The sequence below is a fragment of the Pseudopodoces humilis genome, chromosome 4, assembly GCF_049639895.1.
Source record: "Pseudopodoces humilis isolate 2021_Gansu_Grassland_sample_001 chromosome 4, ASM4963989v1, whole genome shotgun sequence".
Classification (NCBI taxonomy): Eukaryota; Metazoa; Chordata; class Aves; order Passeriformes; family Paridae; genus Pseudopodoces; species Pseudopodoces humilis.
The window spans coordinates 4,904,271-4,918,297 of NC_142203.1; the positions used below are offsets into that span (position 1 = coordinate 4,904,271).

The following is a 14,027-nucleotide window of genomic DNA, read 5'->3' on the forward strand; positions in this document are numbered from 1 at the left end:
GCATAGGCTGCTATGGAGGAGATTTATTTTGCCTGTCAAACCCTCTGAAACTCATCTATGACTATGCATTTTGTCATTTTAAATTGTCACTTTTTGCTTTAACCTAACATTTAGTCTTGTTTAATGTGCTTTGCTCTGACGTAAGGGATCTCTCCAGTCTGATGAAGAAAGATGTAGCCAGGTTCAAGGGCTAAGACTTACATTTTAAAAAAAATAAATAATCAAGCTAGAAATAAGATCCACAAGTTCAAGAGTCAGTGCAATTAGTCCCTAGAACAACTCATGGAGGACTCTGTCAAATATCACCTATCTCAAAATCTTTCACTACCGAGACCAGATGTTTGTTGTGGACAAATTTTGTGGTGCTGTCATAATTCGTCATCTCAATAGTGTTTCCTTGAAATAGCATGGGAGGATAATCTCTTTCCCTGTCACAAGTACTGAAGGAATTTCTGTGCCCTGATTTATGGAGGAGATCTGGGCAGAAGATTCTTCTGGCTTGGATTCTGCCATGACAGCAGTGAGTCTTTCCAGGCTCCCAGAGACCGCAAGTTCTCTGTCTTGACTTCCAGGTTTTGCACGACCAAGGATTTCCTATCCTATTAAATAAAAATGCAAATTAAATAGCAATAAATATAAATAAATAATCACAATACATGGAAGAGCAACCCACAGATTCTGCCAGGAGAGAGGGACTATCACACTAACACAGAGACTGCACATCTCATTGTCTGCTAGGGAGATGATGCCTCCGACCAACATTCCGCTATATTGCTGCTCATGCTGGGACAGGAGACACCACAGTTTTCAATCAGTGTCAGCTCTTCCATGCTCTGCAAGTGTGGGGCTTGCTGGAAGAATCCCAGGATGCTGCCCCGAGCTGCCACTGCTGTCTGCTGCAGGCCTGGCTCTCCCAGGACCTTGACAAGGAAGTTGATGTATCTCATGGCCAACCGGAGTGTTTCGTTCTTGCTCAGTTTTTTGTCTGGTGGGTGGGTGGGAATAAGCTTCCTCAGCTTGGCAAAGGCACTATTAACGTTTTGCTGCCTCCACCTCTCCCTGGTGTTGGTGAAGATCTTCCTTGTCATTCTTAAGCTGCTGCAAAGAAAAGGAGATGGTGAGTGAATGCTGGATACCCTTGGCTTTCACACAGGCTGCTTTTTTAGGGGCTCTGTAATCTCTGGGCCAGTGGCAAGCACAGAGTGGTGGTGCTAGGCTTCTAATTTTTACCCTCCCTGGCTGGTGCTCTTGTCCTGCATGTCCTTCACGGATTCACCCTGAAGTCATAATCAGAAGTACTAGAGATGCAACTGGATGCCAGAGTTCAGTAAGAACTTCACAAAAGAGGTAAAGGAGTTTAATTCCCTTTTATAAGCATTTGGTGCTGCTGCAAGCCCAGCTTCTCCAGGCTCCTCAGGGTTTCCCTGCAACAGAATTCCCAACAGAAAACACATTGTCATCCCACCAGGCTGTGTGAGAGCCACACAGGCACTTTTTATGGGGGGAAAGCAGCCAGACCCAGTGCAGAACACATCCATGTTTTCCCACCCTCATTTCACACCTCCCTGGAGTCTGCACCCAGCTGGCCCAAGCTTGATGATTCCTGGCTGAAACTAAGCCAGGTGGACTTCACCATGGACCTTAGGAGAGCAGCCAGCCAACACCACAGACCTGTGTGACTGGTTATTTCTCCAGGGCTGCACCCATCTGGTTCCCTGCCCAGCCCACAGTGGCTGCTCACTGCTGGTGCCACACTTTTCAGTCTGGCTTCTGCTTTAGCCTCTCAGAAATGCCAAGACTTAAACCATAAGTGCATGAGGGAAAGTGTGATTCCTACAAAATGTGCTGGCATCCCAGACAAAACTGCTCCCCAGTAGCTCCCTGTCCACCCTCACAGAGCCAAGAAAAGGGAGCCCCATGCCCAGAGCAGAACTGGCAGAGAGTATTGAGGCAAGGGGTGCACAGTGATTTTAAATGCTATTTACCAGAGAAATTGCCAAAAGTTCTTTTTGTTGCCCTAACTGTTCTCCCACCACCATGGGAAACTGTCTTCCCTTCTCTCCCACAGAAATGGAGGAGTCTGTCTCCTGAAGCAGCTCTTTATGCCAGTGGCACGCAGACAGTTGGAGCAGGGAAGAGCTATCCACAGCCAAGAGACTAAAGGACAAATGTTTCCACTTACCCTTTTAAGCATGTGAAAACCTCAGCTTTTTATACTCATTGGCAAGACCTTCTTTAAAGTAGTAGTCCCATAAAGGGGAGGGGGGAGCAGAGGGAGTAGCATCCTTCATCCTCAGGAAGAGGAAACTTTGGGATGACAGCCCAGCTGTGATTCTGTTTCCATCTGAAGCAGCCTTACACCATGTAAGACACTTGGGGTTCACCAAATTACATGGTAAAAGTCCAAGGGAATAAAGAAACACAAATGTGACTCACAATTAAATTGAGATGCCCTGTCAGGGAGCCAAGGCAGGGAAGTTCCTGCCCAGCTCCTTCAAGTTCCAATCCATCATGGATTGCCAGCTGCCAGGGGAGCACAGCTGCAGTACTGTAAATCCAATTACAGCTGTGCTCAGAGATCTCTGGTCAGGGATGCAGCCAGTACTGGCACACCCCTGTATGCTGTAAATGGCTGCTCATGCTGACACAGGCTCCTCTTGACCCTGGCCTTTACATTGCTAATACATTTCTATTTTGGTAGAAGTCTGAAATTGCTGTCATATCTTTAGGGGATGAGAAAATTTTCTCATCAAAATGGCCTTGCTTCATGAGAGGCTCCTTTAAAAACCAAACCCTTATATTCCAGGTTGCTGAGAGTTTTTCTCATATTTTGTAGACTTACATTAAGACTCATTGCTTGACCCAAATGTGGATTATACCTCTCTTTTTATTTATTTATTTTTAGTTGTTCTGCTACTCCATGTATCATTTTTGCTCTGTGCTGTGGGAACAAATCTGCCTGGTGCTTTTCACCTACCTCAAACATGTTGCATGTACCTTTCTGACAAGAACACTGCCACGTCAGTGGTACAGATTTAAACATTGTCTTCCAGTGTTTCTCTGTACTGCAATGTTTTCAGTGCCCAAGGCAAAACTTTTGCCTTTAGAGATTTATTCTTCCAAGCAGCTGTTCAGATCCATGTGAAATGCAGAATGCCACCTGCTTCTTTCTTTGTCTTCTGTTTTGATTGAGTTTTTTTCTTTGCCTTTTTTTTTTTTTTTCTTCTGAAGACATACTTATCTGTACAAAGGTAGTTATTTTTTGTAACACAGGGAAAATTATTTGGGCTTCGTTGTTTCTTCTGATGGGTTGACTGGACTGTATTTTACCAAGCCTTTGGGGCTCTTCATGGTAATTCTGCCGTATGGGTCAGTATTCACTGGGTATCTGTTTACATCTCAGCTACAAATACCGAGAGTCTGCTTCTTGTCTTCCTCCTGCTGCAGACAGCCCCCTGCACAGCACTCCAGGAAAGCAGGTTAACACCCAGCCCTGGTGCTGTGAACATGCCCTCTTGTCCTGTTAGTGGTGTTATTGGTGGAGAAATAAACCCAGCCTACTCCTTCAGGCTGTGCTTTCTTTGTCTCTGCACTCATGCCTTTGGAAAGGACAATGCTATGTTTGTGGTCACAAGCCTTGTCAGCAAACAGATGTCTTTGTGAGAACAGCTCCTGCTTTACACTTCAAAAATGTGTGTTTGTATTTCTGACATTTATTCGAGATCAGCAAACAACAGCTCCTTTCCTTTCCCAGTGCCTCCTCTTGCAGGGATAGCTCTATGGGGAGTTTTGTTTCAGGTCTAAGCCACCTCAGTATGTCTCTCCACTTGAAATTCTTCTCCTTTATGTCTTTACTGGTGTGGGTTTCCAGTTGTTGCGTTTGGAGTTTCCATTAGAAACATAACAGAAAAATTATCCATGTCCAATCCTGCAGTAATTATTATCTTTCAGCACAGCTTTTTGCTCTATTCATCTACACATCCCCTCTAGTTCTCTGTAACCACAGCACCTTCTTGTCAAAACGCAGCCAGATTGCTGGCAAGGGATCTGATTTCCATTTCTTTTGTCTTGTTCCCTTCCTTCTTTTCCTTCCTTCTCTCCAACCCTTCTCACCAAACTTGTATTTCAATATATTATTTGCGACTTCAGGTCTTTGCTAATTTTGCACAACTGAGCAATGTATTCTTTAGCTTTCTCTGATGCACTGTATAAAATATATGTCATCTACTGGTTGTGTGCTGCTTGTATCCCACTGGTCTGTTTTAAATCTGTGCAGAAATCACCTGTTTGCACAAATAATGTACTGATTTACTGTGTTAACCTGCAGGTTTTGACTCTGCTCACCTTTCCTAAACACAGATTAACAGCTCCACATTTAGCTGACAATTAAAAATCCAGGAAGACATCAGCTTAAAGTCAAGAGGATTAATTCTTCTCTCAGCAATGTAAATTTTTAAGTTTACACCATTTTCACTGGAAGAATTGCTTTGAAGGACAAAAATTTTCACTAAGGAAAGGATTTAACTCAGGTCAAGAAGGCATGTCCAAAAGTAGGAGGTAAATGCAGTTTCATGAACTAAGGTGCACATGTGCAACATGTAAAGAGAATTATGCAAAGAAATAAGACAAACAAATGAGCTCCAACAGCCAGAAAGAGAAAAAAAAAAAAGAAACAAACAAAGGAAATACAAGCCACCACCACCCATCAAAAAGACAACTGAAACTCTTTGCACCCCCAGCCTACCCATTTGAAAAATATTAAAATGTGTGGTGGGCAGAACACTGTCTGCTTTAAATGCAGCAGCAAGTTTCACCAGACAAAAGACTGAACGGCAGAAGAGATGAAGACCTCTCCCGTAGCAGCAGTTCTCCTCTCCATGCAAAAGCCTTTCAGGCAATTCAGGCAGCAGCAGCAGAGCAGCAGCAGCAGAGCAGCTTAGGCACAAAGCACATCTCTGCCAGATTCCCCAGCAAATGGCCCCCAAGCCAGTGGTTAATGTCTGAGGGCTGGCAGGGGACTCGCCGGGAGCCCGGCACTCCGTCATAATTAACAGGATGCTATTAACTAAAGATCTTGGACGAGAAAGGTCTTCCCTCAAGTTATACCTCTGACCTCGGTGAAGTTAAATCCATGTTGAAACTGGCCACTGGAGACCTGCTCCTGCAAATCTTAATCAGACATCAGATGCCTGCTGCCACCAAGAATTGGAGTGCTTCTAGTAAACCTGTGGTGCCACACCATCATTCCACAGGGGAAACCCACTGCCTGCTAAAATTGGTTATTTAACACATTGCACTGGATTTTGTAAAGTCCCCCCAGCCCTTAAGTAAATGGCAACAGAAGAGCAGATGGTGCCTGTTTCCTCTACCAGGCAGGTGCTTGTGAGCCTGGTTTGCCATGGGGAACAAAGATTCCCCAGCTATCACTCCTTGCTGCTGTGCTTTGTTTGCTTTGCATCCCAGTGATTTGGGCAAAAGGAAAAAGGGGAAACTCAGTTTCCCTCTTCAGTTTCACACAAGCTCAGAGCATGGTGCTCAGCTTCATGCAGAGGGCAGGATTGAGCATGATCAAGGTATCACAAGATAAAACACTACTTATTGCTGACATGCAACTTTATTTCCCCTCCCCCCGCCATTCCCTAAGAGGAATAAAGTCACTCCTTGAAGTTTAGCCAATTAAGAGTTTGCTGTGTGACTGCTTGGATTTCAGGCACTTTCTTTGGGTTGGATGGGGAGCTAAGGGCAGAGGGGACAATGAACCCCAGCCTGATGGATTGCACGGGGAGCAGCTCACATCTAGGTACAGGCTCTTCCCCCCAGCTTTCCTCAGCTCATTCTCCCCATTGCTGCCTCCCTGTATCTCAGTGCTGACCCTTCCCAAAGTGCCTCCCCACCTGAAATCCCACAGGTGCATTGGTGGATAAGAACACATCGAAGTGCTGAGAGTGAATGCTGGTTCTCTTGCCTCAGGCAAAGTCCTTTTTCTTTCTTTCCCTTTTTTTTTTTTTTCCCTGCACCTCCTTGACCCTCCTGCTCATAAACCTCTGCAAGATTTGTAGAAAAAAAAAAATTGTTCATTGTATGTTAGGATTTGTGTGTTAGAGCAGACACAAGCACAGGGTGGCCCAGCCTTGTGGTGCTGGTGTAATGAATAAAAGCCTGTCCCTGCATCCTCAGGGTGATTCCTTACACTATCAGTGAACTTCATTTTATTTCAAATAAGATGTGGGAAGAGGAACTTCAGGAGAAAACAAGGGCTCCTTTCTATGCCTCGTGCCTCTGTTGGGAGTGTTATCTGACAATCACACCACAGAACACAGTAGAGCAGAGCAGCAAAAGCACTATAAAAACCAGTGCATGCTGACACAGTGATTTACCTTTTTTAGAGTCTGTAAATCTAGGACAAAATGCACATAGTAGAGTCTCTGCTTCTGGGAGCTCTCCTGTCTAAGGGCAGCATTTACAAAAACTCTCATGGCCACACTTGTGCTCTCACTGAACCTTTAGAAAAAGGAAATCACTGGAGTTTTCAAAAGCAGCTATGTGAAGGTCTCAGGATAAGTAATCCTTCATTTTTGGGGTTACTACACTGCATGTGATCCCAGTTTCAGGGGCCAGGTCTTTCACCTGACCCAGGGCTGCCTCTGGGTTGCTGAGCTTTGTAATCCAGCTGCCCTCCTGGAGGGTGCAGGTCTTCAGCAGCAGAGAGTACTCTGCTTTCTGAGACAAAAAGATTCCACAGCATGCACACTGTGGCATCATGCCCTCTAAGCCTGTCTTGGGAAAGGAAGATCTGCAAAGCAATGAATGGGCTGCCCCCCAGATGGGGTTTGGGAGAGCACAAAATATGTGACCAAGAACTTGACGATAGTGATAAAGACGTAGTTCAAGAAAAGGTTACTCTGTACATGGGAGTGGGCTTTTTTGGGGTTTGGGGTTTTTTCATCGTTGTTGTACGGTTTTCTTATGTGGCTCCCTTCTGCTCAATACATTTTATGGTTCTTTGCAGAAAGATTAGTTATACCACAGCTCTACACCAAAAAAATAAAGAACCCACTCATGGGCTGCAACAGCTTTTACTAAATGGAGTTCCAGTGCATTGGCAGGGGCACGACAGCCTGCTAAGCTAAGAGAGGAACACTGCCAGAAGGTTTAGCCTTTATTTGCTGAAGTTGCACTTGTGTTATTTTCTGTTCCAGAGAATCTGAGAGTCTCTCTTGGAAAAGTGCTTCTCTGGCCTGAGTGCAAGTTCCTGTGGGTGTCCTTTAACAGCAGTCTCTGCCAAATTAACAGCCCAAATACTACATAGAGACACCCTCCCCATGCTTTAAGGTAAACACAGAGAAGAAAAACAGTTTAGTTCTGTTCCAGGAGTTCTTCATGTCTCTCCATTTTTATTTTTTTTTTCCCCAGACCCAGTGTGCAAAAAAACTTGTTCCACACTGATATTTCTCCCACCTCATCTCATCACTCATTCCTGCTTCCCTCTCTCTGCCATAACAAGGCAGGAGGGGAGCTGTGAATAGCAGAAAACATTTGCTGTACCTGTGTTTGTCAGGAAGTCCACATCCTCCTTCCTTCCAGGAAGGAGGTAAGTGAGGAGTGGGACCAGATGCTGCCTGTCTTACAGCTCAGCAGACAGCAGTCTGCAGCAACCCACGCTGTTAGAGAAGTTGTTGGGAGCAGAAAGGGGAAAATCCAGGTCTGCAAAGGACATTTGCATCAGGGGGAACATAGATATTTATTATGTTTGGACGTGGCCCCCAAACAATATTTGCTTTTCCGCTCTATCCAGATCTTCAAAATCTGTCACTGCAGCCAAAGCAAGACTGAAGGTCTGACAGCACCCAGTGCCGAGCTCTGTCTTCCTGCCTAAGCCCAAGCCAGGCTGCTAACCACCTCGGGTCACACCGGTGCCCGCCGTGCCTGAGGCCAGAGGTCACCATGAGCACAGAGGAACGTGGCCACCACAGCAAAATGTAGCTTTTGAAAGTCAGCAAACCACAGCAAGGCAAGGAGCAGTACCCCATTTCCCCCCAGATATCTTGCCACCAACCTCTGTGGGGCTGCTCCTGAGAGAAACAGCAAAACAAAGATCATCTCTGCCTCAACCACCTGTGTTTATTCCACAGATTTCCTGCCTGGCATGCTGGCTCTGTGAGCACTTCATTTCTTGGATCACCTGCTCATACCCTTTACTACTGTAAAGGTTTATATAAACAGGCAGTAAAAACAAGATGCCGTTTATTTTAGGGTTTTTTTATGGTTGGTTAGTTTTGTGGTTGGTTGTTTGTTTGGCCTTGTTTTTTTGTTCTTTTTTTTTTTTGCCTGTGTGAAATAATATAGAAATGCATGGTGGAAAAAGATTCTGAAAATGAAATACTGTCCTGTAGTGTTACAAGGAAATTGGGAAGGATAGAGACAGCTACTTCAAAAGACATACATGTTTTGCTATTTTATTAACTTTCTTAGGCAAGTAGTTTTATGCAGAAGGCTACCCCTGGAAATAGAAACATATTTTATATTTGAAATTTCAAAAGTTTTTTTCACAAATCCAAGAGATACTACTATTTAATAGAAGTGAAAAAAAAAAAAAAAAAAAAGCTAAGCTTTTCCTCCTAAGTGCACTGTTGAAGTGAGGAAAATTCAAATGCCTATATACTTTACATCTCCATCAGCTGTAACTCATATGACCAGTAAATTATGGGGGTATTTTTAAATATGTGAGGATTGGAATTTAAAATTTATTCCGTACACCTTTACCTGCTGACACTGTCAGTGAATTTCCACACAGTCTAGTGAATAATTAGTACATGATTATTTGTGCTTTTACAAGGAATTTGTTTTAAATATCAAACAGCATTGGAGAATTCACTTAAGTATTAGTTCTGAGCTCAGGGAGTCTCTGATGCTCTGTCTAATCCTTTTGCACCAGTGCAATAACTGATTTACAGCAGTTTGCAGTGCAATGAATGAGTTTGCCTAATGTGTAATTATAGAGCTGTAAGAAAATCTCAGAATAGTTAAGAACAGTGATTATAAAATCACTTGCATTTCCTCCACATCTCACCACCAGCGTTTCTCTCAAAAGCAGTAAAACTAATCAATATTTTCTTTTGGTAAGGTCTGTGGATACTCGGAATTTGGAAAGTTCAGGAACAAACTGTCTCTTCACTTGATGAAGTGCGGCCACTTGTGAGTGGATGTTTGTCAGATGAGATGCCTTACTCTTAAATTTTTGGCGACAAGAACCAGAGATGCCGCAATGAGAAATGAAAATCCAGCAAATTGGTAAGAGGCCACTGCAGAAATCCCTTCCTTTAAGGATATTCCCTGCTTTGATGGGAAATTTTGGCTTTTCTAAGAAAGTTTCAAGATAAGCCCAAAAGACAGGAGGATAGCTGTAAAGAGAAGAGGCCACTGTCACTTACTTTTCTGGTACTTGTGCCTCTGGAAACCTGGCTGGGGGGCGAACAGGCAGCAAAATCAGGCGCTTCCTGTGATTCTTTCCCGACTGCTTTTCCAGTGCCTGGCCACAGAGCTTGCTCTTGCTGGAGTCAGCCTAGCGCTGGTCCCGGCTGCCTCATTTATAGAGTAGCAGGTCCTTTGTCTGGCGCGTGTCACCACTAGTCCTGGCAATCCAGGGAGCTTGTTTTGCATCTCCCAGGAGATTCTCTCTCTGTCTTGCCTTTTCTCTGCTCACCACATGCCCCCCTTGCCCTTTTCTGGGGCTGGTGTGGGCTGGTGGCTGGGTCCCTCCTTACCAGCTTTTAGTCACTTAGCTCTGTGACTCTGCCTAGGTCAGGTGAACTTTGCAGCTTTGCAGGAAAGAATGCAACCAGCATTAGCAATAAACTAATTTTCCCCTCTTTTTCCTCTTCTGTTTGGGGAATTTATTTATTTATTTATTTATTTATCTGTTTAAATTTCACTTATTTATCCAGCTCTGAGCTTGCCAGTGTTTCCAGAGACCAAGATGGCTCTTTTGAACGCCCTCCTTAGCATGGCTCAGAGCTAAGGAACAGGCTGGTGCATTTATTGCCCTCCCAAGCAGGAGAAGCTCCTGCTCTGCTCTGCCAGGCTGTGAGGTGTAGCTGTGGGGTGTACATGTGCAGACAAGTGGATCCTGCACTCCCTTCTTTGGTGGACTGGTGCATCCAGCCTCACCCTTGCCCGGGGTAACCCCTCATTTACAGGTCAAACACTGGCACAGGTTTCCCAGAGAGGTGGTGGGTGCCCCATCCCTGGAGACACTCAAGGTCGCTTTGGATGGGGCACTGAGCAACCTGATCTTATTGAAGGCTCGGTGGCCTTTAAATGTCCCTTCCAACCCAAACTAGTCTTTGATTCTATGAAAGTAGTTATAAAATTGCCCCAGGCATGGCCAGCTAGCCTTACTGCAATCATACAGATCCTCCGGGACCTGTCCAATCCTTTCTGCTCCTCCATCCACTTTTCCATTACGTGCTGAAAGTTTACTTTGGATGAATGTAAGAGCAAATAGGGAGAGCAAAAACAAGATACCTCCTTATGCCCTGGGGCAACAGGAAATATCCTGGGGATACAAAGGAGAACAAGGGGTGGGGAAGCAGAAGCCCCAGCTCATCACCCTCCTTTCATGGGGCAGGAAAAGTTCTGCACCCAGCTTTAGGCACACTCCACCACTTCCATCTGCCAAGTCCTGGGAGAGCTCAGCTATTACCCAGACCAGCTCACCCCAAACAGTGAGATGGCTCAGCAGTGCTCACCTATTGGGCTCTTAAAAGCACTGAGAATGTTTCAGCTCACAGCATTGCCCCATAAATATTAATAAGCCAGCGGTGGAATGATGCGGTTGCTCTCCGGAGAGAATGAGCCTCGGGTCCCTGCTGGGGCAGAGCTGCTCCCTGCAGAACTCGACTGAAGGTTCAGCCCTTTCACACGGTAAATTAACAGTGGCACTACAGCCTGAAAGCTGTGTCAACCGCTTCATTTAGCACAAGTGTTATGTTAACTAAAGGCCCTATTCCGGAGGGGCCTTTGGCCTCACAGAAGGCTAATTTCCATGTAATTTACATTGGAGTGTTGGAGAGTGCCCCTCCTCTCTGGTACTTCGTCCAACCTATTTTGTGCCCAAAACCTGACGTGAGATGCTCCAGCCAGCGGGCAGCAGTAGGGAAGGGGGCTGTTAAGGTCCGGGAAGGGAAGGGAACAGAAGCTCTTGATCCCTAACTGCTTGGGTACTTCACTGCATAGAGCTTTCAAAACCTGTCCAGACAAAGTACTATAAAATACACAATCAGGAAAGCTTCTTTCCTTGCAGGGAGAGGGGTAGGATGGACTGCTTGTCATTCCCACTTGTTCATCCATTCAGGAGAGGGTGCAAACACGACAGCACTTTGTCTTGAGCTGCTGGGCACTCCAGGACACACTGCCAGGCACTGGGCAGGAGGTCCCAGGTGCAGAGTCAGCACTGGGAATGCTGATGCACCAGCTTCAAGGGTCTTTTTCACCCTGTCAAAATGAAGGGGTGGTACATCAGAGTCTGCTTCACTGTGTCTTTATTAAGCTTCTTATTGAGCTGTGATTACTTGGCACCCATGAACCACGCCAGTCTCATTCATCTTCCTCTCCATACTTGTCAGTGTCCTGGCAGCATGGGGAACACATTACCAATCCATCCCTGCAGTCCTGGCATTACTTTTCCGTGGATCAACCCATAGTTGCCAGGATAGTACAGCTCAGCCAAGAACATTGGAAGCAACATTGCACCCCGGGCTTGCTCCTCCTCACAAAAATCCCTGCTGGGACACATCCACCAGTTTCCCTGGAGTCTGGAGCAATTCTTTACCTGCAAAATGTCTGGTCTTCAGCAGCCACCCATTACCAGTTCATGAAAATTGAAGAGGACACCAAATGCATCTTTTAAGGTGTGATTTCAGCAGGTCACTTCAGCCACCCCATCTCTGCACCACTGGCACCACAAACTGCTTGAGCTGGATGAAGAAGCAGACTGAATGTTCTGTCTTGTGCAACTGTGTGACTCTGTGAAGTGGGACACTTGAGAGCTGGCCACTTTGAAGAGGTCAAGAACACGTGGGTGGCTGCAAAGTGTGAACATCTCAAAACTGGGTCACTTTTTGAAATTCAGCATGCCAGGATTAAAATTCCCTGAAGAAAACTAAGGGCATAACCCTCGCTGTTCCTCTTCCCAAAAGGAGGAGAAGCTGTTTCTGGCATAGGGGATTGTGTGGTATGCCAGCAGGAGCAAAAGTCTTCATCCAGCTGCACAGCTTCCAGGGACAAGAGAAGCAACTCTAAGACGGAGTGATGATCAGATGGGCAAACAAATATTTATGGTTCCCACTGAGCCAGAGCTCAAAGTCTTTCTCTTACTTGCAATTGACCAGGATAGCAGAGAATCCTGCCTAAATATGAGCATATATTTCAAAGGATGGCTATATTTCAAAGGATCCAGATTCAAGTAATTTTTTCTGCTTTGGCCCAGGTGAGATGCTGAGAGCAGCACACATAGAGTGATGGGCAGGAAAAGGACAGTGAGAGGCTGCAAACACACAGCTGGGTTATCACTGTGAGTTCAGAGCCCTGCTCTGCATATGGGAACAATAAGAAACAATTATGCACATCTGGGCTCCTGCCCTTTAAAATCATAATTTAGATTAATAGTTTTTGAGTATATTGAGCTGGAGGAGGCTGCTTGAGGTTCAGAATAGCAGCTGCATGCAGACTGCTGAAATATTAAACTTTCATCATCTGAAGCTTTTTCGTAGCATTTTTAATCTCTTATTAGTGTTAACAAAACACATCAGGGGGTGCTTTAAATTCTGGCCACACTTTCTGGCTTAATTCCAGAAGCCAAAAATCTTCTTTTTAATGCTGAAACTTGCTGATAGCATTGAAGAAAATGTTTAGCCACAGAATAAAGAGACTGAAAATCTAATGTGCCGCTAAACCTTTTCACTAGGAGCAAGGGGAAAGACAAACAACTCATTTTCCACTTGACACAGATGCACCTCGACATTAAAAGTTCTTGGAAATCACCTAAAATAGAGGAAAACAAGCCAGGCATCTGCAAGGATAAGCAGCTGCCACTTTCAGGGGCACACAATGTGGAGCTCAGCCAGGTTGCATGCAGCAATAAGGCAACCACATCAGCATCACTCAAAACAGGGATTCAAAGAAATGTGAAGCTGAATTTAGGAAAATCTTTCTGACCAGACTAAAAGCCCCAAAGGGTCCTTGCCATAGGCATGCCTTCTACAACAAACTCAGAACTAATGACAAAAAATTGTCTAGAGACCAAGAGATTTAATTTCCAGCATGACTTCAGACAAAACCCTTAACCCCCAGCCATGTGGATTTGATGTGTTGGAGATCTCCAGGATTTTCCACAGTCTGGCAAGTCCTCTTCCTTCATGTACAGGTCTTTGGAACCATGTAGCTTGCTCTTTGAAGTGAATTCTTGTAAGAAAGGGGGAATTTGCTGTGAATCTCTCCATCTCTTGGTGCAGATTGCTACATGGGAATGGCTGAGGTTGAAATCCTCGAAGGAGAGGTCCCAGGTTTGGTGCTTGGGGCTGCTCCTTTTACAGGACCAGCAGTGCATGTGTGTGCAAAGGGAGACTCCAATGCAGCCAGCCTTTCAGGAGTTCATTATGATTACATATATTTCATATATATAATTTCATATAGATAAAACAGATGTACTGACTATTCTAACTCTTATTGGTAGCTTTCTTCCTTCTCTTTTAAAGTTACTCCATGATACTATTTTGGTGAATTATGTATGCCCATATTGCTGCCTTGATGGTGGAGACTTGGAAAATTTCATTTTCAACAGCTTTGTTTCCATTGTTTTTAAGTACTTTCTGATAATTTTTTATCAATTTTGATCAATACTTTTTTAAGTATTTCTGAATTTCAGATGCTCAGCTGGTGCAAAGGGATGAACTTTCATCAGTTACTACAGAGCAGTGCTGACTTGCAGCATGCAGGAATCACCCCATTACTCTTTTAATTCACCTGTA

General features: G+C 44.8%; 1 protein-coding gene across 1 annotated transcript; it reads right to left on the reverse strand.

Annotated features, from left to right (window-relative positions):
• Nucleotides 1-734: 734 nt before the first annotated feature.
• TAL2 (TAL bHLH transcription factor 2) lies at nt 735-1,088 on the reverse strand. The gene has a single exon (XM_005532222.2). It carries the CDS (start codon nt 1,086-1,088, stop codon nt 735-737), a length of 354 nt encoding a protein of 117 aa, XP_005532279.1.
• Nucleotides 1,089-14,027: the final 12,939 nt, after the last annotated feature.